Source organism: Rhinoderma darwinii, chromosome 5, assembly GCF_050947455.1.
Source record: "Rhinoderma darwinii isolate aRhiDar2 chromosome 5, aRhiDar2.hap1, whole genome shotgun sequence".
NCBI lineage: Eukaryota > Metazoa > Chordata > Amphibia > Anura > Rhinodermatidae > Rhinoderma > Rhinoderma darwinii.
The window spans coordinates 256,733,682-256,754,245 of record NC_134691.1 but is presented as its reverse complement, the minus strand read 5'-3'; the positions used below and the strand labels follow the sequence as shown (position 1 = coordinate 256,754,245).

The 20,564-nt window shown below is 43.3% G+C and overlaps 1 protein-coding gene across 3 annotated transcripts in view; it reads left to right on the top strand.

Moving 5' to 3' along the window:
- The window catches only part of TPK1 (thiamin pyrophosphokinase 1), a 682,711-nt gene that overhangs the window by 401,637 nt on the left and 260,510 nt on the right, over positions 1 to 20,564 (top strand). For all 3 annotated transcript variants that reach the window (XR_012847973.1, XR_012847974.1, XM_075828584.1), the window contains exon 7: positions 2,500 to 2,646. Coding sequence is in view for 1 of the 3 variants with exons in the window: in XM_075828584.1 (XP_075684699.1) it covers positions 2,500 to 2,646 (147 nt within the window). In the remaining 2 variants the exon portion in view is untranslated. The remainder of the gene's footprint in view (positions 1 to 2,499; positions 2,647 to 20,564) is intronic.

Sequence of the window (20,564 nt, the reverse complement as noted above, 5' to 3'; positions counted from 1 at the left end):
AGGCTGGGTCGGCGTTATCTGTGCGGGGTTTGGGAGGGTGGAAGAGTTTAGGTGGCAGTAGAATGCAAAGAAGCAAAGAGTGGGGAAATAAAATATTGATAGATTAAAGAGACTCTGTCACCACATTATAAGTGCCCTATCTCCTACATAAGGAGATGGGCTCTGTAATGTAGGTGACAGTAATGCTTTTTATTTTGTGGGCGTGTTTTTACGTTAGACCAAGTGGGTGTTGTACAGAGGAGTGTATGACGCTGACCAATCAGTGTCATACACTTCTCTCCATTCATTTCACTGCACTAGAGCTATAGTTATATCGTTATGTGCAGCTACATACACAAACACTAACATTACTGTAGTGTCCTGATAATGAATATACATCACTACCAGCCTGGACGTGATGTTTATTCAGAATCCTGACACTTCTGAATCTTTTCTGTGAGATTCCAGCAAGGCAAGCATAATCTCACGAGATTACGATGTAACCTGTCATTTCAAACGAGATTACGCTTGCCTTGCTGGAATCTCACAGAAAAGATTCAGAAGTGTCAGGATTCTGAATAAACATCACGTCCAGGCTGGTAGTGATGTATATTCGTTATCAGGACACTGCAGTAATGTTAGTGTTTGTGTATGTAGCTGCACATAACGATATAACTATATCGCTAGTGCAGCGTAAATTAATGGAGAGAAGTGTATGACGCTGATTTGTCAGCGTCATATACTCCTCTGTACAACGCCCACTTGGTCTAAAGTAAAACACGCCCACTTGGGCATTAAGAAACTCATTAGCATAATGCTAAAAATCGCTCATAAAATGGATTAAAATAGATGGATAGTTTTTCTAAATATAAAGCATTACTGTCACCTACATTATAGCGCCGATCTCCTTATATAGGCGATAGGGCACTTATAATGTGGTGACAGAGCCTCTTTAAATATTATACTTAGTGCTGGAAAATTTGGTGTAATCTAATAAATATGTTTTCTGCTTTTTAGTTAATTATGACTGGAAATTTAAGAAACAAAACCGTGGTCTGACTTTTGCACAGTCCAGTCCAGAGAGAGTTCAAGTTTTACAGTTCTGTCCTAGAATGACACACATCTGCCCTGATAGTAGCGATCAGCTGGAGATTGTTTTTGACAAAGGGGCAATACCAGATATTAGAGAACTTTTTTTTTCCAAAGTACATTTTTCTTTTTGTTTAACCGCATCACCGTTATCTTTAAATACCTTTTGAATTACAAATATTGATATGCACACAAGGTCAGTGGCGTAGCTATAGGGATTGCAGTGGTCGCAATTGCAACTGGGCCCCAAGCCCTGGGGGGGGGGTCTATGGCCCCCCCCCCCCGCACCACATGTAGCCATGGTTACTGTAGTTACTGGGGCCTTTGTAATAAATTACAGGGGGCCCTGTTATTACAGTAACCGTATACTGACCCGCCTTATTCCTGACTCAGGTTCGGGTGCAGCGCTGAGCCCTGACGCCTTTCAGTGTCACAATGTTATGTGCGCACCACGCACAACGTTGTGATGCTGAATGGCTTCAGGACCAGCACTGTGCCTGGAGATGCAAAGGACTCACGCTGCGCCTGTTGATGAAGAGAACCTGATTCAGGAGTGAGGAAAGTAACTATAAGAATACTGTCCGCTGGGCCGTATGTCTAATCCTATCATGTGTGATACTTCGTGCTGGGCACTGTATCGAAGCCTATCATGTGTCGTGCTGGGACCTGTATCTAATGTATCTAAGCCTGTCATGTCTGATACTGTCTGCTGGGCCCTGTTTCTAATCCTACCATGTGTGATACTCTCTGCTAGGCACTGTATCGAAGCCCATCATGTGTCATACTGTCCGCTGGGCCCTGCATTTAAGCCTATCATGTGTCATACTGTCCGCAGGGCCCTGCATTTAGGCCTATCATGTGTCATACTGTCTGCTGGATCTAAACCTATCGTGCCATAATGTCTGATGAGCCGCTGGATCTAATCCTATCAAGTGGCAGAGCTAAAGGGGGCGGATTCTTAGAGAAATTCTGATGTCTTAAGACGCTAGCTACGTCCCTGGCTGCTAGTGCTGCATCGATGGGTCACTTAAGAGACCCAGCTTTGCAGCTCAAAGCTTCGCACCACCGGTGATAAAGAGTTACGGGAGCAAGAAGAACTTTTGCAAAGGGGCCCATGAGCCTTTAGCTATGCTCCTGCACAGGGTCATACAGCAGCTATGTGATACTGTCCAAAAAGCATCTGAACAACATTAAATGAATGAATACATATTTAAAAACACTTAGAGGGTCCGCTAGGATAGGTAGATTCTGGGGCCTATAGCTCCTAAAGCTCCGATCATAATCGTTCCCTGTGTCTATGATTTTTATGTCTTTCACAAGATTTTTAAATAACTGGGGCATCATGCACATTTCATGTTTGGAATATATAGTGTTATTTAAAAAAAAGATTATTTTCTATTAATCTGAAATTACTTCTCTTTGCTTCTTAAGGTCGATGTCATTGTGGCTTTGGGTGGACTTGGGGGGCGTTTTGACCAGATTATGGCTTCAGTGGAGACACTCTATCATGCTGTCAAAATCTCCTCCATTCCTGTAATAGTGATCCAAGAATCATCTCTTATCTATCTTCTGCAGCCTGTAAGTACCACACTGTCACTTGTTGCCTGACAATCATTGTTATAGGTGTTTTTGTCATATTGTGAGGTTTTAATGATTTCTATATGACGTTTGAAACTTCAACTAGCTTTTTGTACAGTTATATAGACAAATAAGCTGAGAGCAGTAGAATACTATAAAATAAATATTCTGGAAAAGTTTAATGGTTAGCAGTATATTCATGCTAAAAGTTTTTTTTTTTTTATGAAGTTTGTGTCGAGCTTTGATCAGCAATGGCTTATATAGACCTAATATATTGATGTTAAAAACGTATTTTTCACAAGGTACTGTAGTTTTGCTTACAAAGACATTTGTGATACCTCTGGACTTAAAAGATGCTTAACGTGATATTCCCGATTCCGCAGAATGTGCCATGTCTAATAGGTGCTGGTCCCTCCTCAAGAACGAGATCTAAGCATGCTCACCTGTCTCTGTAACGCTCATAGAAGTGCATGGAGAGAGCCGCTCACAAGGCGGGACTGGGGTCTGTGGACACCTGTTCTGAAGATATGTGGGGCCCGTACCTATCAGACATTTCTGGCATATGCCATAAATGTCTTTGATAGGAATATAATAAATATAATGTAGGTTCACATACAATAAACTTACAATAATACATCATGTAGTTACTTAAAGTGTTATTCCCATCTATATAAATGTAGCTATTAAGCTCAACCTGTTAAAGTTATATATTTTTGTAAATACCTTTCTTTATCCAAGCGATGTTGTTTTCTTTAACCGTGCTCCATGTCGCTGTCAGTCCCTCTTTGTTTATTGCTCGTTGTCTGGGGATCCGACCACCACTGTTTTCCTATAGCGGTGGCTGCGCTTGCGCAATGATATCCTCTCTGTCCTTAGGAGAGTGTGTCATTTTTATTGTGAACGTGCATATCAGCAAATGCACATTAGATGCCGGCCCGGCCAACTCTCGTGTGGATACATCAGTGGTCGGGTCCAGGTACTGCATGGGGAAGTGGTCCCGCAAGGGGGGGTATGCAGCTTATTGCGAGGGGGGGAAGTGGCTTTCCACGAGGGGGGGAGTGGGTTACCGAGAAGGGTGGCGGGGGGTTGCAGTAAGGAGTGGCGTGGGTGCCTTGAAATTCAAGGTGTTAGTATAAAACAATCAAGGGATTTGGGGGGAGGTTCGGCTCAACCACGCTTACCATGCCTGGTTGAGACCATCGTTCTCCCGATGCTGCTAGAGCTACATTATCTAGAAACATCAGGAGCGCGCACAGTTCAGAGCTGCTTTTCAAAATTTCAACAATAGATTTATAATTTAATTTCAGATTAGGATGAATTCTAAAAAAAATATGACTCAACTTGGGAATAACCCTTTAAAGTGATTGTTTAGATTGTCCAGTCCAGTAAATAAAACTTACTTATTGTAGGATGAAACTCCGCCCCTTTCTAATACACTCTGTGTTGCAATTTCAGACCACGTATAAAGTTAACGAATGCCTGTGACGTGTACCATACAGTACATTACATCACCCATAGGCTCTTATACTAAAATAATGTATGCCATATGTTCCTAGCGAACACACTAAATATAAGACAAGAACGTGTGAATGGGGCCTAACATCTGTGTGAAAGTCTGACGAGATCAGAAGGGTTTCCAAGCTTTGAATGTAAACCAATAATCTTCCTCATAGAAAGTAGATATCTTGAAAATGGGAAGGAATAAGTATATTAGAAAGTTGCTGACAGTTTAATTTATAATGCTTCAGCTTTATATACAAAAATGGGCAACCTCTTTATAACAACATTTCCCTAAGAAATTAGCGGTGTTGTGATAACCATGTCTTTCAATGTATTATATGGTTAGCAATTCATGTGGATATCCGGCATGTAATACTTTAGGGGGAAATATATGTGCACCTTACCAGCTTCCTCTGATATTAAAAGCTGATCACTGTGTTTTCTGGAGTCAGATCTGTGGCAATCAGCTGATCGCCAGGCCACTTTAATCCAAAAAGTGGTTTTCATGATGAGACAACCTCTTTAAAAATCAATGCAAATTGTATCCTAGTGAGTTTCCATCCCAAAGTGATCTATTTCAGATCTTACTTGAATTTGGGAGGAATTGCCATTAAAGTAGTCTGGATTAAAAACAGAAATAAAGCCTTGTGTGATTTTGTGTTTAGACTTGTCTATAGTGCTGAATAAGATTGTCTTATTTGTATTTAATAATTGAAGTAATGGCAAAACATGCAAAGCTTGCATCAAATAGTGTCTGCTATAACTCCGCTCTCATCCATGGATTATCTACTAAAATGGAAAGTACGGTAACTAGCTTCACAATTTCAAATCATAAATAATGCAGTACAGATCCTGTTGATGTGCTTTAATTTATTTCAAGGAAGCTTAGTTTTGTAACCAAAATTTGTGGACATTGTATATGTAATTCAAATATTGTTTATGTGGGCGCTGAACTAGAAGTTACAGAAAAAGCATTAAACTGCTGGAAGCACATTAATGCATTGAGCGTCTTTTAACCCCTTCGTGACAAGCCTATTTTAGGCCCTAATGACCATACTATTTTATTTGTTTTTCTATAGTCACATTCAAAGAGCTATAACTTTTTTATTTTTCCGTCAACATAGCTGTATGAGGACTTGTTTTTTGCGGGATTAGTTGTACTTTTTAATGGCACCATTTTAGGGTACGTATAATTTTTTTATTAACTTTTATTAACTTTTTTTGGGGGGAATTAGAAAAAAACCCTGAAATTCCACCATTGTTCTATGCATTTTAAATTGACGCCGTTCACTGTGCGGCATAAATAACACATTACGTTTTATTCTATGGGTCGTACGATTACAACGATACCGCATATGTATTGTTTTTTTATGTTTTACGACTTTTGCACAATAAAAACACTTTTTAAAATTATTTGTTTTTGCATCGTCGCTTTCCAAGAGCCGTCATTTTTAACATTTTTCCGTCAATGTAGGAATTTTTTGGCCTTGTTTTTTTGCGAGACGAGACCTAGTTTTGATTGGTACTGTTTTGTGGTACATGGGACTTATTGATTAATTTTTATTATGACTTTTTTGGGGGGCACTGGAAAAAAATAGCAATTTCGCTATAGTTTTTTGCATTTTTTTTTACGGTGTTCACCTTGCGGTTTAAATTACATATTAACTTTATTAATTGAGTCATTACGGTCGTGGCAATACTATATATTTTTACTTTTATTTATATTTTACTAAATAAAACCAGTTTTTATGGAAAAAATGTTTTTTTTATTTCTTTACTGTCATTTTTATTAATAATCTTAATTTCACATTAATTACTTATGTTTTTAGTCCCACTAGGGAACTTTACTATGCGATCTTCAGATCTCTGCTATAATGCTTTGGTATACTTAGTATACCAGAGCGTTATTACCTGTCAGTGTAATTCTGACAGGCAATCTATTAGGACGTGCCTCCGACATGTCCTAATAGGCATATGCCCAGGGCAGACCTGGGGGTCTTCATCAGGCCCCCGGCTGCCATGACACCCCACCGGAGACCCACAATTGCATTTGCGGTCCACCGATGGGTGACAGAGGGAGCTCACTCCCTCTGTAAACAAGTTAAATGCCGCGGTCGCTATTGACGGCGGAATTTAACAGGTTAAATGGCCGCAATCTAAGTAAACTTCGATCGCCGGCGTTGGAGCAGGAGCCCAGCTGTCATCAGACAGCAGAGTCTCGGCTCCAGACTACACAGGACACCCGTGCAGGACTTAGGCTGGGCCGTCGTGAAAAGGCAGCGGCCTAGCCTAAGGCCCCTTAGTCGCCGCCGTGAAAAGGCATATTGGTTGTCACTAAGGGGTTAAGTCTGTTCTAAAAACATCAAACATCAATGTACAACTTATTATACATATGATATATATTTTCTTTTTCTATAGAAAGAATTGTTGTAGTTAGAGAGTATTTCCACCCAGAATGTAAAATTGGCCATATATTAATTAATCACAAGTTAAAGCCAAAATTTGTTTCTTTTACTTACAGAGATATGGGCATTTTTTATTTACTCATGGCACAAATTTTGCATAAAGCCGGAGCGAAACCCACAAAGCTTTCCCAGTACCGCTGCCACTTAGTTCTGGCAATCAGTGATGTTCACATTGGTTAAACTCTTGCAAATCTAACATTGATGGCATATCCCAGAAATGTGCAAATAATGTTTATCTTGGGACAACTTCTTTAACAATTTGCAAAAATGTATAGCTCTGGCAGCTATGCATTAGTGTACAGCGCCGTACAATTAAGGCGCAGGCATCTCTCGTGCACAGAAGACAACCAGTTTCCCCCTGCAGCCGCATACGCCCCATGCATTGCATCTCATTGTAATTACCAGGGCTGACGGTTTAATGGTGACAGGCCGAGGCCTAAGTAAGACCCCCAGGGAGGTCCTCTGACAGGGCAAATAATAGTAGTAGCAGAAGTGTTCAGAGGTTAAAGTCCTGTAATGTGGAGAAAAACATCTATAAAAAAGTTCAGTTCTCTCCCTGCACAGTGATGCTCTGCTGTGCAAAGAATTGCAACACTGCTGGTGGCCAGGAGTACTGCTGTTCAGGGAAAAACAGTGAAGGGGATGCAGCGCTAAATTAGAACCGCTAAATCCCGGCAGAGGGACCCGCATTCATCACAAATTATGGCATATCCTGGAGATATGCCTACCTATGTGTGATGGGAATAACAGTTTAAAGTGTCCCTCCAGTTGTACTCTCCCACCCGAACTGACATTAAGCATGGAGAGATGCTCTTGCATGCTGTGCGGTACAGTTAACATGGCAACTGCATGTGCCGCAGAGTCTGGATCTCCCCGAAGGGCATTTCCAAAAGTTGCCAAATATGGCAGAAATACAAGAGTCTCTTAAAGTTGTATTACTTTTATTCAATGAGCGCAATAAAAAAAAATCAAGCTTTCAGAATATTCTCATTCTTTTTTTTATGTTGGCAATTTGAGAAAACATGTTATTAATGTGACCTTGAATTCTGTTTCTTCGACTGTCATTTACCAGTCAGATGACAAAGTAACGTATAATCAACATGATCTACCAGCTTAATAAATCTCTTATGCTGAAACCTATTTCTTTGAAAGTTAACCTTGTACATTCAGCTGAGGGACTAATGAGCCATAGATACCTAAGGCTGGTACGCTGGCACCAACATGTAGCAGTTCACACGTACACACCATGATCGATGATAGCAGACACGGCTTAAAAATGTAACGCCATTTCTTATTTGAAAAGCAACATAATATTTTCAGAACTGCTTTAATAAATGATTGATATAAACTCTGGCTCACATTGATAACAGAAAAAAGGATTAACCTATAAATGTAACTTTTTAACTTAACTCCATGTATAACATCCATTAGTCAAAAATAAAGATTGCCATTGTGCTAATATTAGGTATTAAGTGTCACCGCATGACCAGGCAGATTTGCCATTTAGTCTCCAAAATGTCAGTGACAACCCCTATAAAAGCTGTACTGGTGCTCAATTTCTGGTGTCGCTTTTGGAAACACAGAGAGCGGAACAAAGATTTAACAAAGAAATAAACATTTTGATAGATGAGGATAACTGTCATGTCCGTGGCTGCGGGCTGTCCGCTCCGTTCCTCCCCTGACAGCCGCAGCCACGAGTCGGCAAGCGCTGGCCCCAGCCTCCTCCTCAGGAGAAGCCAGCGCTTGTGTCTACTCACCAATGCCGGATCCCGTAGGGTGCGCGCGCGCGCACGCTCGTGCCCGCTCTTAAAGGGGCAGCGTGCGCACCGGAACTCGTTCCTGACCTTTGACCTGTGAGTACTCTGGACTATAAGAGGGGTCAAGCCCCCTAGTTCTATGCCTGAGCTTTGTTGTTGTATCCCTAGTCTGTCTTGTAAAAGTGTTTCCTGCTCCCAGTGGTTTCCTGTTCCTGTTCCTGAATCTAGTGTCGTGCTTGCTGTAGCCGTGCTGTGCTATATTCCACGCCTGACCTGCCTCTCCACACCTGACCTCCACCTGCTGCCAAGTTCCTGCCTAGCCTGCCTCTCTACTGTCCGAGCTGCCACAGGTACCCTATACGAACTATAGACTTTGACCTGCGTCCTGTTGGCCAGCTACCATACCGCCAAGACGGTACGGCCCAGTGGGTCCACGAACCCTTTGTGACAGTGAGCTCAGGCCATGGACCCTGCTGGTCAATCCAAGACCATGACGACGTCACAAGAGATGCGGGCGGATTTGCTGGATCTCCAGTCTCGACAGGACCAACTCCTCCAAGCTTTGAACGCTCTCGTTCGTCAGCAGGAAGCAAGAGCTGCCGTTCCTCCTACTATACCTCCTGGCAGTGTTGATCCTCAGACTACACCTCCTGGCAGTGTCGCCGCGTTTTTCTTTGCCAATTCCGGACCGCTGTGATGGAGACGCAGGTTCCTGTCGTGGATTTTTGAACCAGTGCGAGATTCATTTCAGCCTGTGTTCCAGGACATTTTCATCTGACGGTGCCAGGGTTGAATTCATCATTTCTCTCCTCACCGGAAAGGCTCTTGCAGGGGCGAACCCTATCTGGGAGAGACAAGGACCTGAGACCCGTGATTTCCAAGCCTTTCTCCAGACCTTTTGCATGGTATTTGAGGAGCCTGGATGGGCCTCATCTGCAGCGGCTGCTTTGATTAAACTACGCGAAGGAGACACCTCCGTGAGTGAGTACGCCATCCACTTCCGCACCCTGGCGGGAGAACTGTTGTGGAACAATGAGGCTCTGGTGGCGGCATTCTGGAATGGACTGTCCCCTAGGATTAAGGACAAACTTGCCGCTCGAGACTTGCCATCCACCCTGGATGACCTCATTCTTCTGTCCGCCCGGATTGACATACGGATCCGAGAACGCCTCCGAGAGGTTCGTCGGGAGGGAGACCCTCCTAGTCTGGGACCTACTTTGCAGCAACCCCTGCTGTCCTCAGATGTCGATCCTCCTAAGGAGTCTGTGATGATGGATCGGGGTAAGCTATCCACCCAGGAGAGACCATGCAGATGCACTTCAGGACTTTATCTCTATTGCGGCCTCGGTGGCCATCTTGTGTGCCTGTGTCCCCTAAAGCCCAAAAGCCTAGGGTTGCTAGGCGTGACAACCCTGGGTAAAAAAGGACTTTCATCCAAATTGTCCATACCAGCGACCATAGTGTCCGGCGAGAGAATGCATCAGGTCTCTGCGTATCTGGACTCGGGATCCGTGGCTAATTTAATCCGTAGAGATCTGGTGGACCTTCTTCAGTTGCCTACCACCCCTATGGAGAGCCCGTTGACAATTGCTTCTGTAGATGGTAAACCCCTGCCTAACCCAGTTGTTGCTGTGACCAAACCAATGAGATTTCAAGTAGGGGCCCTCCACTCCGAACTGCTGTCGTTCTATGTCCTACCCAGAGCCATTGATCCTGTGTTGCTGGGCCTGCCTTGGCTCCGATTGCATGCCCCAGTCCTGGACTGGAAATCTGGAGAGGTTCTACAGTGGGGCCCCAAGTGTCACAATCGTTGCCTGGGACAGATTATTTTGGCTCAACCTCCTCTGCCTCAGTCACTGGCAGGATTGCCGAGTCATTTTGCTTCATTTGCGGACGTCTTTAGCAAGAAAGAGGCGGAGACACTGCCCCCACATCGGGCATATGACTGTCCTATCGAGCTGGTTCCTGGTGCTTCCCTTCCCCGTGGCAGGGTATATCCTCTCTCTCTGCCAGAGACTCTGTCTATGTCCGCCTATGTTAGAGAAAACTTGGAGCGGGGCTTCATACGCAAGTCTTCCTCCCCGGCAGGAGCCGGGTTCTTCTTCGTCAAAAGGAAGGATGGTTCTCTACGTCCCTATATAGACTACCGGGGTCTCAACCAGATCACGGTGAAAAATAAGTATCCATTGCCATTGATCTCAGAATTATTTGACCGTATACGTGGTGCCAAGATCTTTTCCAAGTTAGACCTGCGGGGGGCTTACAACCTAATCCGGATTCGCCAGGGTGACGAATGGAAGACTGCATTTAACACCCGGGACAGACACTATGAATATCTAGTAATGCCCTTCGGCATGTGTAATGCTCCCGCGGTCTTCCAGGAGTTTGTGAATGACATTTTCCGTGACCTCCTTTATGTTTGTGTGGTAGTCTATCTTGATGACATCTTAATTTTTTCTCCAGATCCTATGACGCATCGGAAACATGTCCGTCAAGTCTTGCTGCGATTAAGGGAGAATCAACTGTACGCCAAATTGGAGAAGTGCGTATTTGAGAGAGATGCTCTACCCTTCCTGGGCTGCATCATTTCGAATAGAGGCCTCAAGATGGATCCTGAAAAGGTAAAGTCCGTCCTGGAATGGCCACGTCCTCAAGGCTTGAGGGCCATACAGGGCCTTCTGGGATTCGCCAATTTTTACAGACAGTTCATCCCAAACTTCTCTTCAGTAACATCTTCTATCTCTAACCTCACCAAGAAGGGCATGAATGCCAAGGTGTGGACTCCTGAGGCGGAGTCCGCATTCAATACCCTGAAGAGTACCTTCACGTCAGCCTCTATCATCCATCGTCCAGACGATTCCCTACAGTTCTCGTTGGAGGTGGACGCGTCCTCTGTCGGTGTTGGTGCATTCCTGTTCCAGAGAGGTTCCAAGGGCAAGTCTGGGGTATGTGGATATTTCTCTAAGCTCTTCTCTTTCGCAGAACGCAACTACTCGATTGGGGATCGAGAGTTACTGGCCATCAAATTAGCCCTGGAGGAGTGGAGACATCTACTAGAGGGCGCAGCTCACCCCATCCTGATTTTTACGGACCACAGGAACCTCACCTACCTCCAGACAGCCCAATGGCTGAATCCTCGTCAGGCCAGGTGGTCACTGTTCTTTGCCAGGTTCCAGTTTGAGATCCATTATCGCCCGGCTGACAAGAATGTGAGAGCAGACGCCTTATCCAGGTCTTTCGAGATGGAGGACACTATGGAGATGCCCCAGAACATTATCGACCCGTCCTGTATTGTTTCAGTCAATCCACTCCAAGTTGGGGACATCCCTCCAGGGAGAACTTTTGTGCGCATGGCTGACCGAAGGAAAGTCCTCCGCTGGGGACATGCCTCAAGACTGGCAGGTCACGGGGAGATCCGTAAGACCCGGGATTTGATTGCCCATCATTTCTGGTGGCCCACGCTGCCCAAAGATTTTATGGACTTTGTTTCCTCCTGCTCTGTATGTTCAACTAACAAGGTCGCTTACTCCAGACCCGCTGGGCTGATACAGCCATTGCCTGTGCCCGATGCTCCCTGGCAGCATATAGCGATGGACTTTATTACGGATCTGCCTCTCTCTTCTGGATGCAGCACTGTCTGGGTGGTCGTGGATCGATTTTCAAAAATGGCCCACTTCGTTCCTCTGACCGGTCTTCAGTCTGCTCCTCAACTGGCCGAACTGTTTATCCAACAGGTCTTCCGCCTGCACGGCTTGCCGCAGCATATTGTGTCTGATCAGGGGGTTCAGTTCACCTCGAGGTTCTGGAGAGCCCTCTGCGGACTTCTAGGTGTGAAGTTGGACTTTTCCTCGGCCTACCATCCTCAGTCCAATGGACAGGTCGAGAGGATCAATCAAATCTTGGAGAACTACCTGCGTCACTTCGTCTCTAGGCAACATGATGACTGGGTACAGTTGCTCCCTTGGCTGAATTTTCCTACAACAATCATACTAGCGAGTCCACAAGGAACACTCCGTTCTTCATAGTACTTGGCCAACACCCACGAATACCTCTCCCGGTTCCTGATTCATCCAAGGTACCAGCTGCTGACGCGGCCTTCAAGGACTTTCTAAAAATTTGGCGGCAAACACTATCCTCCATCCTGCTGGCAGTGGATCGTATGAAACGGAGGGCGGACACAAGGAGAAGAGAACCACCTCAGTTTCTTCCTGGCACAAAGGTCTGGCTGTCCTCCAGGAACATTCGACTAAGAGTACCGTCATGCAACGTTGCTCCTAGGTTCCTCGGACCGTTCGAGATCCTAAAACAAATCAACCCTGTCGCCTATAAACTTCGGCTGCCTCCTACCCTCAAGATCTCCAACTCCTTCCACGTATCCCACCTGAAGCCAGTGGTCCTGAACCGCTACACCAAGACTCCTAGCCCTGTGGCTGTCTCCAGCGGCCCTTCAGACACCTTTGAGGTTCAAGAGATCCTGGACACCAAAAGAGTGAGAGGAAAGACCTTTTATTTGGTGGATTGGAAGGGATTTGGTCCTGAAGAGAGGTCTTGGGAGCCAGAAGAGAACCTTAATGCTGCTGCTCTTATGAAAAAATGTCTCTCTCGCTCTGGTCCCAAGAAGAGGGGGCGTAAGAGGGGGGATACTGTCATATCCGTGGCTGTGGGCTGTCAGCTCCTCCCCTGACAGCCGCAGCCACGAGTCGGCAAGCGCTGGCCCCAGCCTCCTCCTCAGGAGAAGCCAGCGCTCGCGTCTACTCACCAATGCCGGATCCCATAGGGTGCACGCGCACGCTCGTACCCGCTCTTAAAGGGGCAGCGCGCACACCGGAAACTCGTTCCTGTCCTTTGACCTGTGAGTATTCTGGACTATAAGAGGGGTCCAGCCCTCTAGTTCTATGCCTGAGCTTTGTTGTTGTATCCCTAGTCTATCTTGCAAATGGCCCCCTAGTGTTTCCTGCTCCCAGTGGTTTCCTGTTCCTGTTTCCTGTTCCTGAATCTAGTGTCGTGCTTGCTGTAGCCGTGCTGTGCTATATTCTACGCCTGACCTGCCTCTCCACACCTGCTGCCAAGTTACTGCCTAGCCTGCCTCGCTACTGTCCGAGCTGCCACAGGTACCCTATACGAACTATAGACTTTGACCTGCGTCCTGTTGGCCAGCTGCCACACCGCCAAGACGGTATGGCCCAGTGGGTCCACAAACCCTTCGTGATAGTAACTCAGGTGGAAATGCTCTTCAAATTGCAACTCCAGGCAAAAGTCAAAAAATCATATTCCAAGTGGTCTACCATGCCCAGGACTCACTTAAATGCTTGGTTCCAATCCTGAGATGCCTCTCCTGCAGCCTGTGCTTGTTTTGTCCTCCTCAGCAGCTGTTGTCATGGGCTGCCCAGGAAATAACTCTGGTTAAGTAGGTAAGTGAAACTTACCTTGGAAGAAGCTTTTGCCTGGAGTTTCACTTTAAAGAGATAGTGGATTCCCTAATCCACATGCATTTGAGATCACATAAGACCCCTCGTTGCTTCTAAGTGACCGAGGGGACTCAATTGAACACTCCTTCCAACTACTTCAACTGATTCATTTTTTTATTTTTTTTTAAACTGAGAATCCAAAGAAACCCTCAAATTCTCTTGGCTATGATGAAGCACCGAGACTTATTTGCATGTGGTGTAGGGAATATTTTGACTTCCTTTTAGCAGGGAATCTTATTGGTATTTGTCCAGTAATTCTATGTTACTCTTGAGATACATTTAACATAATATTAATGAACCTTTTGTATTGTGCGTCTTAGTTGCCTCTGTGGGATCAGCTTTATAATTATTTATCCTAATTGAAGTCTGATACCAGCCCGTAAAGCTCTTCGCCTACTATGTTTATCATGCCGTATATGCTCAGTCAATATAAATAGCTTTGTATTTGCATACAGACCTTCTCATTTTCTGGTAGCCTGCTTCTCTGGAGTGAGGAAACATTAGCTTCTGTACACTGAGCATAAATTATATTTTATCTCTGATTTTTATGGCAGTTTGTAATACAAGGTAATAGGATTTATGACCAAGAAATGAGTAGTTGTCCAGGAGGTAATGAGGCTTCTCTTTTACATTATACTGAACTGAATTTAGCTCTCCCCACGCCAGGTTCTGATACAGAGATGTAGGAGTTGACTTTACTACAGTTGTACTTAAACTATCAGATTTTATAAATTTTGGCATAGGAATGACAGCAACTTAATTTCTTTTAAAAGCCTGGGGTGTTATTAGGAAAATTATGAATTTTAAAGTGGAGAAGAAGTGTATTAAAATGGAAGGAATGCGATACAAGACATGATTAGTTTTTAGAACCCCAGTTTTTATCGTTTTTGTTACAAGAACAGGAGTCTTGTCGGAGCTGACCTTGCTTGAAGCCACAAATCTGATGGCAATTGTCCTTTTAATGCATTATTTCAGACTGATGTCAATTGAAGATGTCAAGTACAATGTGGGAGAGATTCTCTAATCAAAAATAAAGATACATTCATGTACAATACAGATGAACATCGCACGTGCATTATTAATGATATATGTCAGGGACCACTACTTCTGGAGGAGGGGGTATTCATATACATGTGAAACTGTATGGAATGGATACGCTCGTAGATCTGTGCCCCATCCATTGAGGCTGCCTATACAGACATATGGCTGGGTTGGACAAGCTCTTTTTGGTGTCCAAGAGATGGGTTTCAGTATGTTCCCCATCACTATTAGGGTATGTTCACACGCCCTATTTACGGACGTAATTCAGGCATTTTTCGCCTGGAATTACGGACGAAAATACGGCTCCAAACCGTCGGCAAACATCTGCCCATTGAATTCAATGGGTCTTATGGTGTTCTGTGCAGACAGGCTTTTTTTTTAACGCGCCGCTGTCAAAAGACGGCGCGTAAAAAGACGACCGCCTCAAAGAAGTGCATGTCACTTCTTGGAATGTAATTTGAGCCATTTTTCATTGACCCTATTGAAAAACATCTCCAATTACGTAATGGACGCCGCGAAAAACGCGTGCACTTGCAAAAACGTCTGAAATTCAGGAGTTCTTTTCGCCTGAAAACAGCTCCGTAATTTCAGACGTATTTTACGTTTGCGTGTGAACATACCCTTAGACTATGAGCATTGTAGTGCTCGGATGGACAATCTATTATTAAATTGCTCTAAAGAGATGTGTTCATCATATCTCAAACTCTACAGCACTGTCAGCCACGGTGCCCAAAAGTAGAGCTTTTATTTATTCATTAACCGTTTCCCCTCATTGGTGCCCTAGGCAGCTGCCTACTTTGCCGCTGCTCGTCATCACTACCCTGACATGGCATACAGAACTGTGGTACCTGAGATTAGCCTTCAGGGAATGATTTATTTTTACACAATATATATATATTTGATACATATATTACAGCATTTGGACCAATCTACTGACAAATGGAACTAAGGATATGAATATGGCTTATACTGGAGAGGAACATACCACTTATTTGTACCAATGCATTTAGAACATTTTGCTTCTTCTTGCGTATTATGCAGACAACTGTTCAGTAAAGCTTTAAATTACTTTGTGTAAGCTGATAGAAATTTGCATGAAGAAGCAGACGTCTGATGGACTTTGGAAAAGCTTTACATCTTCACTGACAGGATCTCTCCTCTATTCTGTCATATTCTATGACACGCAGCAATGGAAGACACAGCTAATGTAGCTTCATGTATCATTCCCCACTGTTCAGCAGTTACATTCATTACAGAATGTTATGGAGGGTGCCATTTTAATAAGAGCTTCTCCATTTTCCACAGACACACTAACCCATCAGTGGGTATTTGTAAAAATGGCATAATAAAGGAAGGAAAAACTGGGCTGCCTGGGACCAAAGCTGCAGTGTGTATTAAATATTATATTTCAAAGTCTTTTGTTGAGGAAAAATGTACTTTATTATATAAATCATATTTTCCAGTGTATGTTGCTGTATTTAATTAATAAACCTAACCAATTCTTTTTTTTCATGTTAGTGTTTTTCATAGATTTTTTAAAAATGACTGGAGACAAGACATATTATTATTGGGGTTTTTTCATGTACATTTTTCGCCTACATTTCAACAAAAGAGAATGTAAATGCTGCGCCACTGGAAGCCAGGTTTCAGTAAAGCAGAAGATTGTATCCATGTTACAGATGCCATGGCATTAGGTGCAAAAAAAATAGACTGGGGCTTTTTGAAGCACAACCCACAAATTGTCACGGTCATGGGAAAGTTGTAGTCTAGAGGAATGAACTAAATTGCATGAAAGACCGTGTGTTTCTCTAAACTGTGACTGTAACTCGACAGTTAAAATTGGAAAGTGACACCACCACAAAATGTTTACATCCGGATCTTTGTAAAATGGGTGTTAATGTTCGAACAGCTGCACACGAGCCTTAGATCACTGCGTAATGCCAAGTGCTAGCTATAGTAGTGAAACTTACACTGCGACTGGACTCTGGAGCAGTGTTCTCTGGAGGGGTGATTCACGTTTCACTATCAGTCTAATAGATGAATCTGGGTTTGACAGAAACCAGTAGAATTCTACCTACTGGAATGCATACAATCTGATCCTTTGATCACTGATATAATGCTTTGGTATACCAAAACATTATGCCCTGTCCGTAACAAAATGAAAGGAAATCTAATAGGCCATACCTTCAGCGTGGCTTAATAGGCATACAGCTGTGGCAGGCCTGGGGGGCGGGTGACCGTGGGAGCCACCTCTGTCATACCACCTAGATGCCGCAGTCACTATTGACAGCGGCATCTAAGGGTTTAAATGGCCAGGATCAAAGGTGATTTCAATATCTGCCGTTGCAGCGGGATGTCTGATGTATACTGCAGCCGTGGGCACCTGCAGCTCCTTATCCAATGAACGTAACTATACAACCATTTGTGGGAAGTGACACCGATATAATAGACGTACAGTTACATCCAAATGCTGGAAGGGGTTAAAGGTATATTTCCATTAGGCAGATTTGTTGCAAAAATTTCTATGACTGAAAATACATCCCATAAATCTGAATAGGGTTGTATGTTCAGCATGTGCATGGATTTCTTCAAGCCCCATTAAAATAAATTGGACAGTCGCAGAAATTTCTGCAGCAATTCTGCTGTGTGTGAATATACCCGAAGGGCATGCTCACACGGCTTATTTCCAGGCGTATTTCAGAGCGTAAAACGCTGGTATTATGCTCAGAAATACACTTGAACTATGCCTGCAAACGGTTTGTCATTGATTTAAATGGAAATTTTAAATATGGTGTATTTTTAATGCTGCCGAATTTTAAAAAATGCCTCGTAAAAATACGCTTCGTAAAGCGTTTTACAAGCTGATTTTCCCTTCACTCTAAAGCAAAAAGCTTTAAAAATACTCTTTCAAAGTGCTACCAAAAATGAAAAATGCTTTGAAAATTAGCTTAACCCCTTCAGGACCCAGCCCTTTTTCAAATTTTCACTTTTGTTTTTTTCTCCCCACCTTTTCAAAAGCTATAAAAAAAAAATTCCAGTCTATATCGCCATACAAGGGCTTGTTTTTTCCAGGACAAGTTGTAGTTTTTCATGGCACCATTTATTGTACTGCATATTGTGTTGGGTAGCTGAAAAAAAATATTTGTGGGGTGAAATGGGCAAAAAAAAAAAGTTACGTCATATTTTGGGGGGTTTTGTTTTTACGGCGTCCATCAGGCGGTAAAAACTACATATTCACCTTATTCTACAGGTTGTAGAATATATGTAGTATATATATGCTTGATAAAGATCCTATCGTGGGATTGAAACTTTGCTTTTGCATTTGGATTGAACAAACCACCATTTTCTTCACATTGGAGTGCTGCAAATTTTCTTTCGCTATATATATATATATTTTACAGTATTCACCGAGCGGGTTAAACAATGCTATATTGTGATAGTTCGGACCTTTACGGACGCGTCTATACCAGTTATGTTCACTTTTATTTTTTTTAACATTGATTTAGGGGAAAAATGTGAAAAGGGGTTATTTTTTGAACTTTTAATACTTTATTGTTTTTGGAACATAACAAAAGTCTTTATTTAAATATTTATTTATACTTTTTTTATTAGTCCCCCTAGGAGACTTGAAGCAGCGATCGTTGGATCGCTTGCATGATATACTGCAATACTAATGTATTGCAGTATATCGTGATTCTGACAGTCTCCTTTGAAGCCCTGCCGGAGGCAGAGCTTCAAAGGAGTACAAAGATGGCGGACCTGGGGGCTTTTGTTCGGCTCCGAGGCTGCCATAGCAACCGTTGTAACCGGCCGATCGTGACATGGGGGGGGGGCTATCACGTGTTTGAGGGGGCGCCCCCCTGATTCTAACACTTTAAATTCCACAGTCGCGTTTGATCGCGGCATTTAAGGTGTGCTCGCTCCATACTTCCCCTTAACCCTCATCACGTACAGTTACGTGATTTTGCGTGAAGGGGTTAAAAAACACTTTAATTTTAAGGCTGTTTTGTCTTGAATTCATCCTCATATTTTTCTGCATGAAACCTATGGTTTGTGAGCCTACTTTAAGGCCCTGTTCACACGGAGTATTTTGCAGGCAGGAAAAATCTGCCTCAAAATTCCTTCAGGAGCTTTTTGCCCACGGATATTGAGCGCTGTGGGCAAAAAAAACGCTTTCTCTGCCTCCCGTTGATTTCGATGGAAGGTCAGAGACGGAACCGCGGGAAGAAAGAGCATGTTCGTCTTTCTTTTCCCGCGAATCCTCCGCCTCCCATTGAAATTTTTGGGAGGCAGTTTCGGGCGTTTTTTGGCGCTGATTCCGACGCGGTTCCCACGTCAAAATCCACGCCAAAGAACTCTTTGTGAACAGGGCCTTAGAGTATGTTCCACACAGTGTTTGTTTGACAAGCAGAAAAACATCTGCCTCAAAAATCTTCAATTGCAAGCATTTTGTGACGCTTTTTTGACACTCTATTTTAGGCTTTTTTGACGTTTCTTTTAGGGACCGCCCGTCCCCATACATTTGAGGGAGATGTGCTGCCGAAACGATAATAATATTTTACACATTTAAAATGATACGTTCATCTGCTGATCACTACCCTGTTTACACAGGACAATTATTGAGAACGAGCGAGCTTTGAATGCTTGTTTGCCCGAAAATTGGCCAGTGTAAAAGGGCCTTTAGAGCTACACAGTAAAGAACACACACATTTTACCACTGAAGCTAATACACGGGAAAGCTAGTTAGGTGTTGAATGCCACCATAGCAGTTATTTGATGTGTATTAGCTTGCAAGTGCTTGCGTGTGTGCTAGCGATGTTGGTTTGCATGAATTAATTTTGTAATATCCAGCTTGACCTGACAATCACTGTGTTACGTACTTAGCTAAAACAATGCAAACACATGATTAGAAGGCAATTTCCTAAATCTGTACATGAAAGACAGTAAAGGCATAGTTAGCTTTGCTGATGGTAATGATGACTGTGGCTTTTATATGTGTGCTAAAGTGGAGCTGTCAGCACTTCTTATATGTATGTTCTAGTAAATACTTGCATTCCCCATAAAATCACAATTCTGGAGCATCTTTTCTTAGAACTCTATGTGCGTTCCTCTGTTATTCCTCCTGGAAATACATGAATAACTTGACAGTTGGGAGTTGCCATTCCCCTTGTCGATGGGACATGTCCATAGACAGTCTGGCACTGTACAATCAATGCTGACATTGTCAGACTGTGGAGGGATAGGTCCAATTAAATTTTAAGGTCCTCTTTAAGGTGGCACAATGGATACCATTACATTGTCTTTCCATCGTAATTTACCTTTTGATGTTAATCTGCATAATCAAATCTGTGTCTTAGTCCTTCATTGCTCCTAACAGACTTCTCACAACTGTAGTCTTACAAGTATAACCATTTCATTTGGTTGAAGAAAACACACATTTAGCAATGGTGGTGATGTTAAATTCATTTAGGGAAAATGCTCTCAGTGGAGCTGTTAATGGAAGAGGTATGATGACACTCATTGCTCTTGACCTTCATAAAACCTTGCTGATGTGAGTGGGAAATGGGGAGGCAAGATAAAAGCCTAAGGTGGTTTCTAAGTGATTCCTGTTCATAGGCATGTAAAATATCAAATTCAATTTTAAAGACTATAAAAATTATGTGAACAATGACCTTTTTTCTTGTTCA